Source organism: Cotesia typhae, unplaced genomic scaffold, assembly GCF_013202065.1.
Source record: "Cotesia typhae breed Kobodo isofemale line unplaced genomic scaffold, CoteBio_Ctyphae contig_5, whole genome shotgun sequence".
Taxonomy (NCBI): domain Eukaryota; kingdom Metazoa; phylum Arthropoda; class Insecta; order Hymenoptera; family Braconidae; genus Cotesia; species Cotesia typhae.
Window position 1 is genome coordinate 10,470,472 of NW_027423757.1, and position 14,299 is coordinate 10,484,770.

Genomic DNA, 14,299 nt, shown 5'->3' on the forward strand with positions numbered 1-14,299 from the left:
AATATGACTCATATTTTACAATTAAAAAAATTTTTTTATGTTATAGAACAATTCGTTCTCGCAGTAATAAGAATATTTATCAATAAATTTAATTATTAAATGTCTCAAATTCTAAAATATTCTATAAGCATCTAAAAAATTAAGCGCGATCTATCGCTTCTCTACGGGAAATTTCTACAAAGTAAAATTATTCTTTAGATTAATTATTTGTCACAATAGATTAATCTAATTTAATCTAGAAATTTCAAAATTTGTGATTATATAAAGGGAAGAAAAATTCTAAATTATATTATTCGCAAAAAGCAGCTCGACGGCACCTAGTGCTTTCAAATCAATTGTGAAGTATTTAAATAATTTTATCCGAGGTAATAAATTTTTTATTAAGTACTACGTCTATAAATAAGTATATACAAATCTAATTTAATAAAAATTATGGTACACGATGAATACTTTCTTGCAGAATTATTATAATGAATTACGATCAAGAAGTATGGGTCCCGGACCCGAAAGAAGGTTTTAAACTTGAAAAAAAAAATGTTGTAACTACGGATAAACAATATCCAGTTGGAAATCGCGAAAAAGACGAAGATGATAACTGTAAGTACGCTGTGTTTACACATATATTTATATTTCCTTTTTTTTTATTTATTTGCGCTTGAATTGAATGTTTTTTTTTTTTTATTTGTAAAATTATTAAAAAAAGCTGAACAATTTACAAATTTACTTCTGTAAAATACATAACTATAAAAATTATAATTTATTTATTTATTTATCGAATAATAAGCAATAAAAAATATATATTTTTATTTTTATAATAAAGATCTCAAAAAATATTAAAAATAAAAATATCCATCGTACTTTTTACAGTGTAATATAATTAGAGCGAAACAAAATAAAAAGATAATTATTATAAATGCGACCACTGTATCAGATTTGACGCAATGTAATCACAATTTTGATAAATTATCCATCTGTAGGACAGTCCATTTGGCTAATCGATCATTCTAGCTAGTTTAATTGAACAAATGTCATCTTTACATTTTAAAAAGTACCAAAATGTCAATTTAACATTATTAAAAATGCACGTTTTCCAATTTGTAAAATGTCTTTTTTTTTATAAATAGAATTGTAAAGTTTACAATTAGAAAAATGTCAATTTTAAAAAAATAAAAATGTAAGATTTATATTCGAGATAATTTCAATTGCGCATAACGATAAATGTGAACAATACAAAGTAAAATATAAAATTGTAACATAATCATAATGTATGATTTGTTTCATTCATAATGGTTAACATGAATAACTTTTAAGATTATTTTAAATCGATTTGAATGAAGAAAATTTTTTTTACTTTTTTTTTTATTCTCTCAAGGCTAACTGTTGATTTTATTTTGAATGAAAATATGGTACGATATTTGATATTTTTAAATTGTTTTTTAAATTTAATTTCTCATCTTTATAAATTATAAAAAGAAGAAAAATATAAAATTAGAATTTTATTTTATTTGCATAAAAAAATTTTTACATACACTGATAAAAAATTTAACTCAACTCAAGAGTAAGAATCTTGAACCAAAAACACCATTTTAAAGAAAATAAATTTTTTGAGCCAAGAGAAAAAATTCTTGAGTCGAGAAAATTTTCTTGGTTTAAGAATTTTAAAGAAGAAAAATACAATTAATTTGAATAACTTTTTATTCCGGCTATTAGTATCTAAAATTATTAATTTTGTTGACTATTTTAGGTGCGTTGATGTTTCTGAATGAGGCGACTCTCCTCAATAACATCAAAATTCGCTACTTCAAAGACAAAATATACGTGAGTAAAAACTCACAGTGTACTTATATCTTCCTACAGTTTAAAATTTGAACTTAAACGATTTTAAAAATTTTTCAGACTTACGTAGCTCATATTCTCATTGCTGTTAATCCTTATTATCATATTGAAAACCTATACTCAGAAAAAACAATTAAAACATACATAGGAAAATCGCTTGGTGAAGAACCTCCTCATATTTTTGCTATCGGTAAGTTATATCATTTTTTTTTATTTCTTCTATTTTTATCTTAAAAATTTTTCAATTTAAAAATTTCAACAACTTCTTTAAAACAATATCAACTATTAATTGTTATTTTTAAGCCGACAAGTCTTTCCGAGATATGGAAATGGATCAACAATCGCAAAGTATAATTGTATCTGGTGAATCTGGTGCGGGAAAAACAGAATCAACTAAATATTTACTGAACTATCTCTGCAAATTAAAGGGTTCCAGCGACGACTCACTAGAACGAAAAATCCTTGATGGTAAGGGCGGTGTATTAATGTAATATACTTAAAAAAAAAAATAAATAAACAATTTATCAATTTATTCTCCAGCAAACCCAGTTCTGGAAGCGTTTGGTAACGCAAAAACTAAAAGGAATAACAACAGCTCTCGATTTGGAAAATTTATAAAAGTTTATTTTGATAAAGAGCCTAGAATTGTAGGTGGTTCTGTAGCCGACTATCTCCTGGAAAAGTCTCGCATTTGTCTGCAGAATTCAGATGAGCGAAATTATCACATATTTTACATGTTATGCGCCGGTGCTCCAGCAGAATTGCGCTCAGAACTGGGCATCACCAAACCCGACGACTTTCTTTACCTGAAAAACGGATGCACTCAGTATTTTTGTGACAAAAAAACCGAGAAGAGGCTCAGTGAAGCCCAAAAATCACGGAGCCACCTGGAGAAGGGAGGTCTTTCCGACCGAATTCTCAATGACTTTGTCGGTTTTAGTACCGTTAAACAAGTGAGTTTTCTTTCTCATTTGATAAAATATGAAAAAATCAAGCTACTCCCCTGTAAAAAAAAAAAAAAAAAATTGTTCATAACTTGTGAATATTTTTTTAACACCCAATAAAAAATCAAGGAAGTATTTACAAGTGGGTCAACCCCATTTTGGGCCATAACTAGGTGGAAAATTAACATTTTCAATTTTTTTTTTATTTGACTTGTTTTCATGGCGCATTTATGATAAAAAAAAATCATGAAAGAAAATAATAAAGATTTCAATCGCTTTTTTGCCTTTAAAAGTAGGAAAAAATTTTGGCTCTCATATTTTTTAATAAAATTTCTATTTTATCTTTTTTTGATGTTTTGAATATATTTTTTTTTTACATAGGCTGCATCAATTGACATCTTTTTACTTTTTTACTAGGCTTTCACTCGTCTCGGGTTCACTGAAGCCGAACAAAATGAGATCTACTCAACGGTAGCAGCTGTTCTTCATCTCGGCAACATTGCCTTCAAGGAAACGTCTGACGGCTGTGAAATCTTGGATAGTTCTAAAAAATCCGTCACAATGTCCGCTAAATTTTTAGGCGTTAATCGGGAGGAGCTCGAAGAAACTATCACAATAAATAAAAAGCAAAGCTACATCGAAGTTATCAAAAGCCCGCTTCGACCAGATCAAGCAGAGAACGCCCGAAATGCTCTCGCCAAAGCTGTTTACATCAAACTGTTCGATTATATTGTTTCGTGCATCAACAAAAGTATTCCTTTTGAATCTTACAGCTACTATATCGGAGTCCTCGATATTGCGGGCTTCGAGTCCTTCGAGGTAAACAGCTTTGAGCAGTTCTGCATAAATTTCTGCAACGAAAAACTTCAATATTTCTTTAACAAGCGAATTCTCAAATCCGAACAAGAATTGTACAAGAGAGAGAAGCTCGAGGTTCCTGAAATTGATTACAATGACAACAAAGATTGCATTAAAATGATCGGGGATTCAGAAAAGGGGATATTTAGTATTTTAGAAAACGCTTTGAGACTCTCCAATCCGAAACCAGAAGATTTTACTAAAGAAGTTTATAAAACTTGGGCAAAACACCCTAATTTCAAAGAGCCGGCGTTAACACGTGAATCTTCTTGTGAACTGAGGAAGGACGAGGGCTTTTTGATAAAACATTTCGCAGGCGATGTTTGCTACCATACGAATCAATTTATTGAGAAAAATAATGACGCTCTGCACTCCTCGCTCATAGAATTAATGCAGAACAGTAGCAAGGAATTTTTGAGAATTCGCTTCATGAAAGATCCGGAGAGTAAAACAAAAAAACGAGCGGCCCCAAGTGTCAGTAGCAATTTTAAAAAACAGCTCCGTGAACTTCTGGATGAATTAGAGACTAATGGAGCTAATTTCGTTCGCTGTATTAAGCCTAATAATGAAATGACCTCTCATCGCTTTGATGGCAGCTGTGTCCTCAATCAATTAAAATATTCTGGTACGATATCAGTGCTTAAACTAATGGAACACGGCTACCCGAGTCGCGTTTCCTTTCAGGATCTTTACAATATGTACAAATCGTATCTTTCACCGGAGCTGGCTAAACTTGAGGAGAAGGTCTTCTGCGAATCGCTTCTTCGGAGCTTGAAGCTGAAGGATGAAGATTTTAAGTTTGGTACAAAAAGGGTATTTTTCAAACCTGGTAAGTTTGCGGAGTTTGACAAAATTATGATGTCAAGTGAGACAGAAATGAAGGAACTGGTGGCTAATGTCGAAAAATGGCTACGAGAATCGCGGATTGTTAAAATTGAAGAATTGAAAAAACAACTTCTTGAGATGATGGGAATAGCTAATCAATTAAAAACTACAGGAAAGAAGAGAATTGAATATATCAAAAATTTTGAGTCAAAAATAAACGCTGCGTTGGAAAATATCAAGGTAATTTAATTATTTTATTAAATAATTTGTTTGAAATAGTAAAATTTTTTATTTTTCATTTATTTTAAAAAATTTTATTATTTAGAATCAAGAAGAAAAATTCTTGAATAAAGTAAAATTTCGGAGTTTTTTTCAAGAAATTTTTTTTCTTAAAAATTTCACTTTTTTGTAAGTCTATTTAATTTTTTCATTAAAAAAAAAAAATTTTTTTATACAGCAAGATAAAAATATGCAGCCGGTAACAATAGACAATATATATACTGGATTAAAGACCGATGTTGACGATGCAATTATCAAACTAGAAAAAGAACTAGAGCAGCAAAGAGAAGAGGAGCGGAGATTAGCTGAACTTGAAGCTGAGAAAGAAAAAATAAGACAGGAAGAGTTGGCTAGAATTAAGTAAGATTCAGTTATATTTTTTTAAGCAATAGTCCTTTATCAAAAATTTAATTATTTATATATTTATTTATATTATTGCGTATAATTTTGGTTTATGCGGATTAGATTGGAGGAAGAAAGAAATCGTAAAGCAAAAATGGCCACAGAAATTCCCGACGCATCTACGTGGAAGTACTCACAATTGTATGCCGGTTTTTATAGTGATAACTCTCAAATAAAAGAGGTAAGTAAATAAAATTATTATTTGTAATTATTTTTTTAATTAATTATAAACTTTTCAATTTTTCAGGCATCTATTATCGAAATTAGAAAAAGATTGCAAGTTTACCGCAAATGGAAGGCGGAGAATGATACCGAGTGAGACGATTAAATAATCATAATTATTAAATAATGAAATGTTACATTCTACATTATTATCTCTAAAATAAAATAACATTTTTTCTTTATTATTTATCACATATTTCTACATTTATTACAAACCATCTATATTACAGTAATTAAAATTAACAATACTTTAATCAATATATTTAAATCTAGAGTTTTGTCGGGGGAACCCAGCCACCAAATGCTTTTTCTAATTCTTTAGCGACTGCTAAACAGAGTCTGTCTTGGTGAGGTCCAGCGATCACCTGTTAATTCATTCAGAATTAAATAATGAGTCATTTTTGTGAATTTAAAAATTTCTTACCTGAAATCCGATTGGTAAGCCTCGCTTATTCAAACCCATTGGAACGTGCGTTGCCGGTAGCCGGAGGATATTGCAAAGGATGCAAAATACGCCTGAGATTGTCAGCAGACAACATTGACCAACTGCTGGAGCTGAGCTTACAAATGTCGGGAATAATAACACTGAATTTTCATCCAAAATTGTCTGTTGAACAAAACATTGGTTCATTGCACATCATTTCTTCTTTAAAACTCCAGAATAATGATCTATAATCTTCAATTAAGTAATTATCATTACCAAAATCTTTTTTTGCAATGTTTCATATTTTTCTTCGTACAGCGGAAATCGAGATTCAGGTACAAATCCATTCATTTTCCTAACAATCGCTACAAAAATAGATGAAATTGAATGTGATGAAAACCCAAGTATTGCTTTTATGGATTCTAAAAACGGATTTACTCTTATCTGCAAAATTTATGAGCTCTAAATTATTTATTACTTATTTTTAAATGATTAAAGTTGGTAAATTTTATGCATGTACTTTTGGATCATTGGGATGCGTTAGAATAGGCGGTAAACTATTCCAAGAGAAGAGTTTTACTGCTCCTATCTCACAACCATCGCTAAACTCTTCAATAACTGGCTAGATACAATAAAAAATCCATTATTTTAATTACACTTTTTAAAATTTCGAGGTTTGAGCACACTACTCCATATTATAAAGAATTACATTAAGTGTATAAAAATTAATTACAAAAATTTAACCTTGCTTATCTTTGCACCGCAAGACTCAAAATATTTGGTAGCAAGTCGAATAGATTGTCTGATATCTTCATCAACAGAAGAAACACCGAAATTGTTTTCAATATCTTCCAAGTAATAAAAATGGAGTTTTTTTACATCAACCGGTTCATCAAGACGCAAATTAGTCTTGCAATTTTTCGTCATTACTTTCAGTACCATGTAAAGATCCTCTGCAAATCTTGTCATTGGTCCAAAGGTTCCATACTGATAAAATCCATTGCCTTCTATCGTCGGAAGATATTCTTCCATCGGAATTATTCCTAAATAAAAACTGAATGAATTATTTAATTATTTAATTATTACTGAAAGAATTTTTGCGGGAAATTTTAAATAATAAATAATAATAATATGGCTAAAAAAATGTTTTCTTTTTTATAAAAATTTATTTTTTACCAGGAGTCGGCTTGTGTCCAAAAACACCGTTGAATAATGCAGGTATCCTAATAGACCCAGAAAGATCTGATCCAACACCAATAATAGATGCTCCGGCTCCTAATAAAGCGCCCTAATATAATAATTACAAATGATAAATTAAATTTAATTAATTAATTTAATAAATAAATTTTCTCACTTCGCCACCAGAAGAACCACCAGCAGTCCGTCTTGTATCATACGGATTAACAGTAGTGCCGTAAACTGGATTGGTACACTCAAAACCATAACACAATTCCGGTGTATTTGTAACACAAAGAGGAATAGCACCAGCCTCGCGCATATTTTTGACAACTATGCTGTCTTCATCAGCCTTGACACCGGAACGAGCTAATGTACCTGCGGTGTAACTAAGCCCTAAAAGAATGAAAATTAATTTAGCGTATATTTAATCATTTTAAGAATTTTTTTAACAAATAATTTCTGGCAAAAAAAATTTGAAAAAAAAACTGACATGAAGAAATTAAAAAAAAATTAAAAATGCAATTTTTTAAAAATAATTTTTTTTGTTAAAAAAAATTTTAAAATGGTTAACTTTAATGTCATCCGAAAAGAAGAAAATAGTCCTCGAGTACTCAGCGTAATGGACGCGAAGAACAATCTCGAGGACATACCTTTAAGACTGCAGCTTTCTTTAACAGTGAATGGGACACCGTAGAAAGGTTTTTCCAATTGAAGCTGCATTGGTGTAACAACCCCCGCCTCCAGCATTTTGTCACAGTGTCGGGCTTCGCGTAAAGCATCTTCAAATCGGTCATCTACTACTGCGTTAAGATAAGGGTTTACTTCTTTTATTCTCTCGATGTACGCTTCTACTACGGATTCACTTGATATCTAAAAAGTTTATTAATTATTTTAACAGCCGCTGGTCCAATTAATTGTTATAATTATTTTATTTAATAAACTTACTTGTCCAAATCTTATTTTTTTAACCAATTCGCAAGCTGTGAGATCAAACAATGAGTCTGTAGACGGCGGAATACTTGCCGGTTTTATGCAATCGCGGTACCAAAAAAGTGGCTTCAAAAGAAGCAACAGCTTGGCTGAAAGCCACGTCAAACATCGCAACGTCAATTGCATTTTTATATAAACTGAAATAGCTATCAGCTATAATTCTATTATAATCGTTAGATTACGTAAAAATATTTCTATTCCACGCTATCTAATAATATATAATAGATTTATCAATTTAAGATTTTGTGTATTGATAAAATAACTTAATCAAGATTATGAAGGAAAAAACTGAAACATTTAATATTTAAACATTCCATCAATTTTTTGTGTAAATTTTTAATTTTTTATTTACATAAGATAAAAAAAAATTGATAAAACTCATAAATGCAAATTTTAGCTTTGTTGCACCTAAAAAATGCTTTCTAAAGAAATATCTTCCCATGCATCGCAGAGTCAATTCTATTTTCTTCTTCGGCAGGTGTACTTATGTAATTTTTAGAGCGTTAAAAAGAAGAAATGATATAAAAGTATTTTTATAAAATAATTAAATCAGAAACAATGAAGAAATATGCGTCAACGTTGATATTTGATATATTACGTGAATACGTCGCGGTTAATTTAATATTTTTTATTTATACAAGATAAAGAGTTGATAAATGTCATAAATTTTAATTTTAACGTATCAATGATGATGTACTATACCAAGTTTAATTTTAAGCAATGAGTTATGCAATTTTAATTAATTTAATTCAATATTTATTGTGAAATACTTCAAATCATCCATTGAAAGCATAATGAGCTGAATAAATATGATGATACACTTAATTTTCAAATAAACTACCGTTTTTTTATTTTTAATCAATAATTTAAAGATGATAAAAGTCTTACGCTGGATTTTTGGTTTAAAATAAAATAAAAATTTGGCATATTAATGCTTTTATATATTTGTACAAATATTACAAAATAAATCTCTATAATAATTATAACTAATTGATTTTAAACTAGACTTTTGTTGGTGGAATCCAGCCACCAAACGCTTTTTCCAATTCTCTCGCAACTGCTAAGCCGAGTCTGTCCTGATGAGGCGCTGCAATCACCTATTAATTCATTCAGTAATAAATTATGTGTTAATATTTACGAGTTAATTTCTTCATTCATAAAACTGACGTTTCTTACCTGAAATCCTATTGGTAAGCTCTGTTTATTTAAGCCCATTGGTACTTGAGTCGATGGTAGCCCAAGAATATTGCAAAGAACGCTAAATACACCCGAGATTGTTAAAAAAACGCATTGGCCTACTGGTGGCGCTGGACTTATGAATGTTGGGAAGAATAGCACGGAATTTTCATCCAAAATTTCCTGTTCAAGTACAAAAAATAATTTTATTATTTACAAACTAAATAAATGTTGCCGTATTTTTTTTTTTTTTTACGGTAATGTTTAAAAAATATAATTACCAAAAGTTTCTTCTGCAATTCTTTGAACTTTTCTTCATACGTTGGAAATTGAGATTTGGGAACAAATCCATGTATTTCTTTAACCATGGCCATAAATATCGCAGATTTAGAATACGATGAACAGCCTACTGCTGCTTTTAACAATTCCAAAAATGGATTTACTTTTCCCTATCAAAAAAATTAAATAATTAATGGCTTATTTTATAATTTTTATCCTAAAAAACTATAATACTAAAGTTAGCCGACGTTTTTAATTTTTGGATTTATTTTCATTAATTAAATTAGAACAAAAAAATATTTTTAACGCTGTAAAATTTTTTTACAAATGAAAAAAATTTTTTATAACAATTTTTTCAATAAAAAAAAATTCTAAAAATTTTTAAATGTCGGCTAGCTTTATTTTCATTGAATAACTTTATACACATACTTTGGGATCTGTGGGATGCATCAAAATTGGTGGTATAACACTCATTGAAAAAAGTTTCGTGATTCCAATTTCACACACATCGCTTAGCTCTTCAATTACAGGCTAAAAAAATCATCAAATAACTCATTAGTCATCGTTTAATTTAAAAATACTGATAAGTACTGAAAAAAAAATTAATTTGATTCAAGAGAAAAATTCTTGAATCAAAAATATCATTTTAAAAAATTAAAGGTAAAATTTACTTGAATCAAAAATAATTTATAAGATCAAAAATTTTTCCCTTTAATCAATTTTTGTCAGTATTTAAATTAAAAAAATTTACCTTGGTAATTTTCGCACCACAACTCTCAAAATGCTTAGCAGCATCTCGAATCGACTTTCTGATATCTTCATCAACAGGAGGAATACCATAATTGTTTTCGATATCTTCCAAGTAGTAAACATTGAGTTTTGAAATATTTACCGGTTCATCAAGACGTAAATTTGTTTTACAGTCTTTAGACATTACTTTAACAGCCATATGAAGATCTTCTGAAAATCTGGTCATTGGACCTAGAGTCAAATAGTGTCGAAACTCAGCACAATCCTCCATTGGAAAATGTCCGTCAATTGGAATTATTCCTAGAAAAAAAAAAAAAAAAGAAATTAATCTTTAACTTTAAAAAAAAATTTTTTTTAATTATTTATTTAAAAAAAAAAAATTACCAGGAGTTGGTTTGTGTCCAAAAATCCCATTAAATTGCGCAGGTATTCTTATTGATCCACCAATGTCTGATCCAACGCCAATAACAGACGCTCCAGCACCCAGTAAAGCTCCCTAAAAGTCATCAATGTTGAGTTTTAGGATTAAAAAAAAAAAACTGCAGCTGAAAACTTACCTCGCCTCCAGAAGATCCTCCAGCAGAATGTCTTCCATCATAAGGATTAACAGTTAGGCCATAAAGTGGATTGGTACACTCAAATCCAGAACACAATTCCGGAGTATTCGTAGCACAAAGAGGAATAGCGCCAGCCATGCGCATACTTTTGACAATAAGACTGTCGTCATCGGCCTTGATTCCGGAACGCACTAAAGTACACCCGGTGTAACTGAGCCCTAAAAGAAGAAAATAGTCCTCGAGTACTCAGCTTAATGGACAAGAAGAACAATGTCAAGGACATACCTTTGAGTCCGCAGCTTTCTTTAACAGTGAATGGGACACCGTAGAAAGGTTTTTCCAATTGAAGCTGCATTGGTGTAACAACCCCCGCCTCCAGCATTTTGTCACAGTGTCGGGCTTCGCGTAAAGCATCTTCAAATCGGTCATCTACTACTGCGTTAAGATAAGGGTTTACTTCTTTTATTCTCTCGATGTACGCTTCTATTACGGATTCACTTGATATCTAAAAAGTTTATTAATTATTTTAAAAGCCGCTAGTCCAATTAATTGTTGTAATTATTTTATTTTATAAACTTACTTGTCCAAATCTTATTTTTTTAGCCAATTCGCAAGCTGTGAGATCAAACAATGAGTCTGTAGACGGCGGAATACTTGCCGGTTTTATGCAATCGCGGTACCAAAAAAGTGGCCTCAAAAGAAACAACAGCTTGGCTGAAAGCCACGTCGCAAATCGCAGTATCAATTGCATCTTTTATATAAACAGAAATATCTGTTACTTTTTATCGGTTTAAATCCGACAGTGATTGTTATTAATTAAATTACGTAACGATTTCTTCTCTCACGCTATATCAAATACCGCAACTAATCCGTATACTTTATAATTTGCACAGTAAAAAATTTATTGTTAAAAAATTTTATGTTAAATATTTAACACTTTTTTGTGATAATTTGTGATAATTTAATACAATAAAAAAAAATTTTTTTTTTCTTTTTTAATTTGTTATTAAATTTTTTAAACATGTCTTCTCCTTGCAGATGCTATTTATTGTATAAAATCAGTAATACTAAACATTTTACACATAAAAATATAATCATATAAAAAAATATATCAAATATCCAAACAAATAAATTCTGACAATTGACATTGAAAAATTCTATCAATTTACAGTGGCTATTTTGAAATTTTTTATTTACACGAGATAAAAAATTGATTAAACGCTCAATGTAAATTTTAAAATTCGAATTATTATTGCGCTGCACCGAATATGGCCATGAGTGTTATATATTAAATATAATATGTAATATTCTCTGTACTGAATGAAAAGCGAAATATTGCCGTTACTATTGCATCGATCAATCCTTTCTGTGATGGGCGAAGCAATTGTGACAAAATAGGCCATAAAAACCATCAAGATAGCTTCTCAAGTAGATTTCTTCTCGACTTTATTTATTTAACTTTCTACTTTATTAATAATTATCACGCGCGTTAATTTTTTAAAATTAACTCAAGCAAAATTTTATAAATATAAAACAATTTGCGTAAATATACTCGAGGAAGCTAATAGACATAATTTCAAGCTCATAAAGTAATGAGTTAGCTATTAAAGTATTTTAAAATAAGATAATCGTGAGGGACTTTTATGGTTTGTGAAAATCGGCGTTTAACCTGAATACCGCGTTTAAATTGCAAAAGTAACGCTGCTAGACATATATAATATATAAATTACAAGTTTAACAAACTCTTACTCAAGGATATGTGTATTAATCTTTTTTTTTTTTTTTTTTTTTTAATACACATTTATAAGTATTTCCTCTTTGCATGCATAATTACAAAATAATGAATCAAATTTCTATCAATAATTTTTTGCAATAAAACCTTGATTCTACTTACTACTTATTATTATTTTTTTTTTCTTTTAATTGCGCATTTTATCTGTTACAATGTTATAAACAGTTTTTTATTTTGATCGCTCGTAAGTTTACTGATTAAAAGTATTTTTTTTTTATTTTATCAATTGAATTTCATTAATCACTTTTTAACGAGTTTAAATATTCATTATCGTTTGTTTAATATATTACAATTATAAATATCGAGAAAAACTCGGCCTTGAAATTTTTTTTGAATACTTGAAGAAGAATATTGATAAGATTTTTTTTTTTAATTTAAAATATTTTGTATTAATTTATAAAACATTTATAAATTAAAAAAAAATTAATTAAACATGAAAATTATTGTAAAGAAGAAATAAAAAAATAAAATTCTTATTAATTAGAAAAATAAAAAATAATTACTTACGATTTTTGTGAAATTAGGAAGAAATATCAGTAACAATTTTATTGAAATAAAAATGAAGATGATAAATAATAAAATAATAAATAAAATAAGCGATTTAAATAAATTGAAATCGATAAAATAAATCTCGAGTTGTAACTGGTTGCAAATGAATGTATGTAAAAGAAGGTAGTGATCTCCCACTTGTTCGAATGTCCACGATCAAGTCTGGACCAGAAATAAAATGAATCAAGTTACATACAAGTTAAATTACCCGACACAACACAACGTTATCGTGTCTCCCAAAACGTGCGATTACAGACTGACCGGTTCTTCTGATTATGGATGGCATACGTACATTATGTGTATGAAACCGATTACAGACCGCCTAGTCATAACATATGTAAAACAAAAAGTTGATTATAAATAACTTTATAAGTAATGAGACGTTTTTTGCTAATTTATCCATCGGGATCTCGACATACGACCTGATGGCTTGAATATTCTAATTTTAATCTACATTTTATCGAATCAAACCAATTTCCGGATGTTATCCACATTATTTTATTATCGAACTGTCAAATCTGAAGGAAAATATTTTAATTCCTTCTTAAATTAAAATATTAGTTAACATTTTTTTTTTACAATTTATTTTAAGTGATTTATTTAAAGTGATCTTCTTTTAAGTTTAGATAAGCTGGATTTTTATTTAAATTGCTGGTAAAGTGTAAAAAATGTATGTATTAAGATACATCACATTAAATTTAGCTGTCAGTTCACAATTGTTTTAATTTTCTTTAACAAATAAATTATAGCAAAAAAAATTATTAAAAAAATGGACTTGTAGAAATTTTAATAAATTAAAAATTCAATTTATTTAAATAATTTTTTTGTTAAAGATAATTAAAAAATACTAAATTGTTTATACTCAAGCCATACTTTAAATTTTAATTATTTTATTTATGGATAATTAAATATTATCTAATCATTCTGAATTATAAATTTCCTTAAAATTTAATTATGTCGGTCTTCTGTATTTAATATTATTATACGTGATCTTTATTATAAAATTATGTATGTTATTTTCATTCGGCTATTTTACCTTGGCATAAAAATTGAATAAAAAAATAAAATAAATAATACAAAAATTTTTAAACTTCTAATTTTAATTATATTACTTATGTGAAACAAAATTCTATGTATTTACTTCTTGACATTTGGCTTTATGCCTTGGCATTTAAATTCAATAAATAAAAATAAATAAATAAAGTTTTTATAATTACAACATAAATATTGGTCGGGT

At 28.7% G+C, this 14,299-nt stretch overlaps 3 protein-coding genes across 3 annotated transcripts; 1 reads left to right on the forward strand and 2 right to left on the reverse strand.

Moving 5' to 3' along the window:
• Positions 1-228: 228 nt before the first annotated feature.
• LOC141530881 (myosin heavy chain 95F-like) lies at positions 229-5,558 on the forward strand. Its single transcript, XM_074248262.1, has 10 exons — positions 229-365; positions 461-597; positions 1,745-1,818; positions 1,897-2,026; positions 2,140-2,304; positions 2,377-2,789; positions 3,198-4,703; positions 4,921-5,102; positions 5,208-5,325; positions 5,392-5,558. The coding sequence occupies exons 2-10, from the start codon at positions 471-473 to the stop codon at positions 5,461-5,463; spliced, it is 2,787 nt and encodes a 928-aa protein (XP_074104363.1). The 5' UTR covers positions 229-365; positions 461-470; the 3' UTR covers positions 5,464-5,558.
• LOC141530882 (fatty-acid amide hydrolase 2-B-like) lies at positions 5,522-8,441 on the reverse strand. Its single transcript, XM_074248263.1, has 9 exons — positions 7,915-8,441; positions 7,620-7,839; positions 7,145-7,362; positions 6,967-7,078; positions 6,535-6,833; positions 6,311-6,412; positions 6,067-6,234; positions 5,791-5,973; positions 5,522-5,731 (listed from the first exon to the last, which is right to left on the reverse strand). The coding sequence occupies exons 1-9, from the start codon at positions 8,083-8,085 to the stop codon at positions 5,636-5,638; spliced, it is 1,569 nt and encodes a 522-aa protein (XP_074104364.1). The 5' UTR covers positions 8,086-8,441; the 3' UTR covers positions 5,522-5,635.
• Positions 8,442-8,878: 437 nt separating this feature from the next.
• LOC141530480 (fatty-acid amide hydrolase 2-B-like) lies at positions 8,879-13,295 on the reverse strand. Its single transcript, XM_074247602.1, has 10 exons — positions 13,021-13,295; positions 11,302-11,472; positions 11,007-11,226; positions 10,722-10,939; positions 10,549-10,660; positions 10,166-10,464; positions 9,844-9,945; positions 9,417-9,584; positions 9,136-9,318; positions 8,879-9,056 (listed from the first exon to the last, which is right to left on the reverse strand). Exons 2-10 carry the CDS (start codon positions 11,470-11,472, stop codon positions 8,961-8,963), a joined length of 1,569 nt encoding a protein of 522 aa, XP_074103703.1. The 5' UTR covers positions 13,021-13,295; the 3' UTR covers positions 8,879-8,960.
• Positions 13,296-14,299: the final 1,004 nt, after the last annotated feature.